We start from the raw sequence: 7,191 nt of genomic DNA on the forward strand, positions 1-7,191 counted from the left end.
AAAAAAAAAAAAAAATCTACAAATTGAACCAAATTTTAAAATTTCAAAATCAACGGAACTCGGAACAAAAAAGATCTAACTCAACCCAATTTTTATAATTTGGATTTAGTCGAAATTCGTTGAGTTATCGAGTCATATGAACACGACTCTCTAAAATGGTATAATATTGTCCACTTTCAGCATAAGCTCTCGTAACTTTGTTTTCGCTTCCCATAAGGTCTCACACCACCAATGAAGAGAGTATTATTTTATTATAAACTCAAAATCATTTCCTAAATAAGCCTATAGGAGACTTTCAAAGTTTAGGGCATGACTCTGATACCATGTTAGATGAACACGACTCTCCACAATGGTATGATAGTGTCTACTTTGAGTATAAGACCTTATGTCTTTGCTTTGGGCTTTCATGTCTCACATCAATGTAGAGAGTATTCTTTTATTATAAACTCATGATCATTTCCTAAATGAGTACGACTTTCATCCTCCAACAAACCTAAGCCTAAATATAATATATATTTAGGGGGAGGGGAGGGGAAGATGAGCGTACTAAAGCTTTTGTAACGGTTGCTCCATTGCCGAGTAATTGTTCTCTGAAATTAAGCCCTCTGTAATGAACATCCACATTGCAGTTCAGAGCAACCTAAAGCAAAATACTCAACCATTCAATCCGCAATAGGAGAATTAATTTACAGACAAATTCTTCCATGGAAGCTCCAGAGTTGAATGCAAATAACAAATAAACCTTACCTTCATCTTGATCACAGCCATATGAAGCACAAACAGCTCTACACCAATATCGCCAATGATTTTCATCTCAACGAACTCTGGCGTCGCATCGAACAAATCGACATTGAATCGATGCAGCAGAAGACGAGTTCGAACACTCCGATCGTCACTACGAGCGGGCTGGAACACTTCGGGGACTCGTATGGTTCCGATCATGGCGTTTCCATCGTGGATCAGGAGAAGCCTCGACGGACTATACTTAATGCCGATTTTGTTAGGGTTTTGAGATTTGAGAGTCAAGGTGAAAACCGAAGAAATAAATGGAGAGCCAGAGTTGAGGCTAATGTTGTACCAATCCAATCGCAGTGATTCGAGAGAAAAGATCGGCTGTCGAGGCTTTAACAGGAAGATTACAGGCAATGCGGCGATGGCGATCGCGATGATCGAGAAGAGAGCGATGAAGAGGAGGAAAAGGCAGAATCGTTTCAGAGTATAAAGCGTACAGATCTGGTGGCAGCAAAAGCGATTGGAAAATCGAGTTCCAGATGCGAGAACATCCATTGACGGCCATTTTGGAGACACGAAGAACACGGATTAAATCAAGAATAATAGCAACTTCTAATGGCGGAATTTGGAATTTGATTTCTTGCTTAAGATTCTTAAACTCTCTATTGTTCTTCGAAGGCTTGCAACTTGATGTAAAAGTAACGAATTTTCGTAGTATTCTTGAGAACAAAATTAAGAATCTGTTTTTCTTTAAAATAATAATCAAGAAAATTACAAGTGTTCTTAACTTAATCACGAGATTGAGATGATTAGATTTTATTTTTCTGATGGTACATGGAATAATTGCCTATAATGCTGCAATTGGAAGATTGATATTTCAAAATATATAATTATTAAAAAATTGAAGTTAACATAGAGAAAAGAGGGACAATTTTTGGGTTAATTTATGGAGCTGTTTTTTTCAATTATTTAAATAAATTTACTATATTAATAATTAAATATTAAAAAATCACGACTCTCTACAATAGTATGATATTGTCATCTCATGGTTTTGCTTGATGGTCCTCTCATAAAGATTATCCTCTCATGGCAAATGTGTGACTAAATTAACCAATGTGTGACTCACACCCAATAATCCACAACATTAAAACTTTGGTATATTGTGTTGTAAAAAAAAGTACACTAATTTGCGAACATTCAACCCAACTCAACATTTATAGTTTAGGTTATGTAGTTCAAATTGGTTGAGTTATTGGGCTATATGAACACCCTTAAATAAGAACCCAACTCAACATTTATAGTTTGGATTATGTAGTCCAAATTGATCAAGTTATTGGGTTATATGAACACTCTTAAATAACCCAACTCAACATTTATAGTTAAGTTGTTAGGTTATATGAACCCCTTAAATAAGACGCATTAACCAAATGAACTTATATGTAAATCTATCTTTAATGATTTTCTTTATTAATTATATTATATATTTAGATAATATGTTAAAAAAAAAATTAACTATCTGAATCTAAAATCATGATATAAACTAACAGTATTTTATTCCTTAATTTTGAAAAGTTTGAAGTCTTTTGAGAAAAAAGGTCGAATGAAATCACATGCAAGAAACAGCTTAAAATAGGAACTTGCTCTGCACTTGCAATAACATGTGAGTGGGAGAATAGGGCCAAACCACAAAACGAGGATGCCATGCTCAACAAATGGCCCATCCATGACTTTGACCTAACCAGAGCCAAACTGATCCCACGCTTTTCTCCTCCTCCATTACAAACCCTAAACATCTTCACAATCCCATCATCTTTCAAAGCTGCAATTTCAAAAGAAACACATAGAAACAGATGAAACAATGAACATGATCTACAAAAATTCTAGCTCAAAACTTCACATAAACAGGATAAGATATAGGTATGCCGAACCTCTCGGTTTCGGTTTATGAACACTGAAGTATGGAAGACATCTGAAAAAGAAATGAATAGCACAACCATTCTAGCTCAAAACTGTAAACAAACAGGATAGGATAAGATATGATGAGACCAAGAAGCTTCATTCGCACCCGAACAAACATTTTGCTTAGTACAAAACAATAATCGAACCTCTCGGTTTTGGTTTATGAACTATAAAGTACGGAAGAAATCTGAAAAGAAAAGAATGTCACAACCATTCAAGCTCAAAACTGTACACAAACAGGATAAGATATGGCTGGGATCCGAGAAGCTTCATTCGTGCCCGAACAAACATTTTCATTGCATATTTGCTTAGTACAAAACAATAATCGAACCTCTCAGTTTCGGTTTATGAACTATAAAGTACTGAAGAAATCTGAAAAGAAAAGAATAGCACAACCATCCATTCTCATTCACACAAACACGAAAGGCAGAATTGAGATTCATCAAGTTTTCAACATCCATAGCAAGCCAACAACATGTAGTCTATCATCATCAGTACAAGCATATATTAGTTTTGAGATTCCCATATTATGGTCTGAAACATGAAATGTAGCCTACCAAGCAAGTCGTACTACATGTCCTCACAACATACAAACCAATAGCCATGTTTGTTGTTAAGCCGTTGCTTATGCAGGCAGATCTCTCTCACGTCCATTGCCATAACAGAGGACAAATGTTCCTGCAATAAGTTTATGTAAGAAATTCAAGCTTTTACAAGCAAAACAAACAAAGGAGATGATCATCCTGTAGGAAGGAGTATACATTTTTTTTTTTTTTGAAAAAGCTGGAAAATTTAGGGAGGAACTGATAAAGATGTCAAAAACTCACTAATATGTAGCTTTTATTTACATAACCTAGCAATCTGGACAAGATTTGCTTAGAAGGCACTGCCGACCATTCCCGAAAAATCATCGAAGGACCAAAGGTCGACTGAGTTTACGCCATCCTGGTTTCCTGTCTCGCCTGCAAGGAAGGCATCCATTGATGCATCCCAGCTGCCATCAAGATATGGCATCTGGAAGTATTTCATCTCAGACTCAAAAGAAGATAACTCCTCAGATAAAGTCTTTCCAGAGCCTTGAGAAACCTCCATAGTCTCTGGGCTATACTTAACTTTCTTGCTTGGAGATGCATCCTCCACAAAGTAAGAATCTTCATTCTCCATGGAAGCTGAAAGAAAGGACGAGATTTCAGGAGTCTTTGCACCCTGCTCTCCCCATCCAAAGTCAGAGTACTCAAAGGAATTGCTCCCTTGATCTGAATTGAAGTACATAGGTGCAACATCAGAAGAAGGTGGACTGGTTTTCATTGCAACATCTGCGTTAGCAGGGAATAAATTCATGTTGACGAGTTGATTTGTAAGCGGTTTTTCGTCCAAGAAACTCACGGTGCTATAGTAATCTTCATCAGAGTTGTTCACGAAACCATTGTTCTGGATTTGATCTGATTGGGTCTTTGCCAAACTAGTTTTAATTACTGGTTCCTGAAGGTTTGTCTTTGCTGAACGCTTTCCATTAGTTCGTGGAGCTTCATTGGGAAAATTGACCTTAGCTTTCTTTCCACGAATTCGTCGTGCTTCAGCATCGTATGCTCGAGCAGCTTCTTCAGCAGTATTAAAAGTGCCAAGCCACACACGGACTCCTTTCCGTGGATCACGAATTTCTGCTGCCCATTTACCCCATGGTCGCTGTCGGATTCCCCTGTACTGATTTTTTCGCTTTCTTTTTGCAGATTTTTCAGCTTGACCAGAGAATTCTACAGATTTTGAAGCTGCAAAATGTATACATCTTTTTAAAATCAATGAAGAAGAAAGAATAGACAGATCGGGAGGAGGGAAAAACATAGCAACAAAATTGAATCCATCCCTGTCCAGAAATAAAAGGATTTAAGGGATCCAGAAACTACAAACGACAGGAACGTGGAAAATGTTAGGAAAAGTTAACTGATCATCCACTTTTTTTCAAATATCCATTGGGTACGATAAGATGAATAATTGGAAGGACCACCAAAACAAACAAACAAAAAAAGAACAGAAAGAAAATAATAAGAACAAAAATTCGGTTCAACGCATTTTATGAATGTTCAACCAATAAGATGAATTGACTAAGCCACAACTTATATGGCAATTACGTTAGCCGATCCAAAAAAGTTGAGAACTCAGAAGAACTTTCATTAATATAAAAAAAAAAAAAAAAAAAAAATGTAAAGCAGTAAACATCATGTAACAAATTCGATCATGTGGTAATCTCATCAATATTTATGGTACTACTAAGAAAAATCTAAAAATTCGAGGCATAGAAGCTTGATTTATAATCAAATAAAAATGTAAATCCATGGTTATTGGCTAGATCTATCACTCCCGTCCTTTTTTTTTAAAAAAAAAAAAAAAAAAAAATCAGTAAAAAGGTTCTCAGTTTATTCCTCAAAAGAATTCGTTTCTGCAGCTCGAAACCTAATGATCAGAAAGTGAATTTCCACATGAAAGAACATGCTCCCCTAAACATCTATCAAAATCAAGAAGGCAGTAACGGATCTACCACAAACCAGCTGAATGTCGAAAACAGAAAGAGAACAAACGGAGGCCATGCATTAAAAGTCACTGAACAGAAATTAGATAGACTACCGAACAAGAAGCAGTAAGGCGTAAAATGAACATCAGAACAGCAATCAAAGGAAGCTTAGCTTAGGAAAAGAAAGTTACCACGAGCAGAAGGAACGGCAGGGCTTCCACCAGCAGAGAAGGCAAATGATTTGACATCAACGAGCTCTTCCACATCAAATTCCAAATCGGAATCGTCCTTGAAATGCTGGAAATCCGTCTCGAAATCATCATCAATGTCAATGATATCAGACTTAACCGGCTTGGACAATTGATTTCCGAAGCCAGGTTTCTTGAGGTTAGGCCAAAGATGTTCGCCGGTGACTCGCCGGGAGTGAGTCGTCGGAATAAAGTCGGAGATTAAAGCACCTCCACACATTCTTCAAGAAGAAGACAGTTAACTGAAAGGATTTTGAGAGAGAAAAAAGGGTGGGAAAGTTGGGAGATTATCGATTCTTGGAAGAGAAACTGAAAGAGCTTTGGAATTGAAATGAAAAATTTAGTTGTTGGGAAGTGAATTAATTTTAAGCGGAAGGGATTCTTTCTTTAGGGTTTTAATCAAAAGGTTAGGTGGGGTGAGTTCTTCCTGAAAGAAAGTGAGAAGAAGTAGGCACATTGCAAGTGGGGCCCACTCATGTAAAATACCCATTTTACCCCTTTCTTTATGCCGTCAACTCCACAGTTTGTTCCCTTCCACCGTCGACGCCACGACAAAAATATGATTTATTTTAACTTTTTTATTTTTTATATTTTTCTTTTCCCTTTTCAGAAATAATAGAACGAGACAGCGTTACATTATTGTACCTTATTCTAAGGAAAAATACATTTTGTGTATTATAAATTTAATATCCATTCGTCCGTGGATTTACTTATAATTAATTAATAAAAATATCGCGAAATTTTGTATTTTGTTTAAAAAAATATTTATAAATTTTTTTAAAATATTACTATCCATCTTATATAATAAATTTTAAAAAAATAATGTATTTGTATCTTAATTTTTCTTTTCCCATTCAAATAAATTCTTGTCTTTCTTAAGTAACACCATAGAAGTAAATTTGAGAATTATAGATAAATATAATTTTTTAAAATAATTAAAAAAAAAAATTCAACGGATCTTCATACCTTTATTCCAGTTAAACTAAAAATTTTCAACTGAATTCGTGTACACCTCTGTTTTTTAATTCATCTAACATGTCAGCTTGTTGATCAAAAGTATATGTTTTAACTAATTGAGATATGCTCAAATTTATCCAATTTTTAAACTAAGAATTCAACACAGGTAAAGTATACATGAATAATCAATTCGAGTATAATTTTAGTAGATAAAAATATTAATTATCATATGAAAGTTCGGTGGATACCGAGTTATGGGTATATTCTCGAGCACATCCCTTCCTCTTTCTCTCTCTTTGTAGCATTTTCCATGTGACATTCTTCATGGGTTGTGGGATTCAAAGGCGTAGGGCTTGTCTGCCTAATTTTATGCCCTTATAGTCATGTGTTTAGGTTCATGATAAAGAAAAAAAAAAGTAGTTTACCAGACTTGACTGCACCACAACGACTATTTTTATTTTGACACTAAAATTTTAATCAATTATAGCCCACTCGTACCGTTTGAGTTAGGTTACGAAGTTATTTAATGTGAGATCCTCGATAGACACAAGGTAGTGTACCAACGAAGACACTGGACATCGAAGGGGATGGATGAAGATCCTACATTGTTGGAGAGAGGTACGAGTGCAAGCAAGGACACTAGATCCCTAAATGGGATGGATTGTGAGATCTCACATCGATTGAAAAGGAGAACGAAACATTTCTCGAAAACTTCTCAACTGCAAACACGTTTTAAAATTTGAGGGAAGAAAAACAAAAAAAAAAAAAAAAAAAAAAAAAAATTAA

General features: G+C 35.5%; 2 protein-coding genes and 1 long non-coding RNA gene across 5 annotated transcripts in view; all 3 read right to left on the reverse strand.

The window, feature by feature from the left end:
- Positions 1-1,657, reverse strand: part of LOC111488707 — a 2,411-nt gene extending 754 nt beyond the window's left edge. Inside the window, exons 1-3 of one of the 3 annotated variants that reach the window (XM_023136616.1) lie at positions 1,079-1,657; positions 748-979; positions 548-640 (exon numbers count right to left, since the gene is read on the reverse strand). In XM_023136616.1, coding sequence (XP_022992384.1) covers positions 548-640; positions 748-979; positions 1,079-1,287 — 534 coding nt within the window. In that variant the 5' untranslated portion in view covers positions 1,288-1,657. Of the gene's footprint in view, positions 1-77; positions 263-442; positions 641-747 lie in introns of those variants that run through there. The other 2 variants (XR_002719236.1, XM_023136615.1) reach the window with 2 other exon arrangements.
- A 606-nt stretch (positions 1,658-2,263) lies between these two features.
- On the reverse strand, positions 2,264-2,749 carry LOC111488779. Its single transcript, XR_002719263.1, has 2 exons — positions 2,661-2,749; positions 2,264-2,551 (listed from the first exon to the last, which is right to left on the reverse strand). It is a non-coding gene; the product is annotated as an uncharacterized LOC111488779 (long non-coding RNA).
- A 319-nt stretch (positions 2,750-3,068) lies between these two features.
- On the reverse strand, positions 3,069-5,868 carry LOC111488650 (ethylene-responsive transcription factor RAP2-12-like). The gene is made up of 3 exons (XM_023136514.1): positions 5,392-5,868; positions 3,519-4,460; positions 3,069-3,369 (listed from the first exon to the last, which is right to left on the reverse strand). The coding sequence occupies exons 1-2, from the start codon at positions 5,666-5,668 to the stop codon at positions 3,568-3,570; spliced, it is 1,170 nt and encodes a 389-aa protein (XP_022992282.1). The 5' UTR covers positions 5,669-5,868; the 3' UTR covers positions 3,069-3,369; positions 3,519-3,567.
- Between the last annotated feature and the right edge of the window lie 1,323 nt (positions 5,869-7,191).

Source organism: Cucurbita maxima, unplaced genomic scaffold (genome assembly GCF_002738345.1).
Source record: "Cucurbita maxima cultivar Rimu unplaced genomic scaffold, Cmax_1.0 Cma_Scf00013, whole genome shotgun sequence".
Taxonomy (NCBI): domain Eukaryota; kingdom Viridiplantae; phylum Streptophyta; class Magnoliopsida; order Cucurbitales; family Cucurbitaceae; genus Cucurbita; species Cucurbita maxima.

Excerpts from the sequence above, each read along its gene's own strand:
- LOC111488650 (XM_023136514.1), bottom strand. The coding sequence starts at position 5,668 with ATGTGTGGAGGTGCTTTAATCTCCGACTTTATTCCGACGACTCACTCC. Across the intron at positions 4,461-5,391 it reads TGCCGTTCCTTCTGCTCGTG|CTTCAAAATCTGTAGAATTC; the intron begins GTAACTTTCTTT and ends TACATTTTGCAG.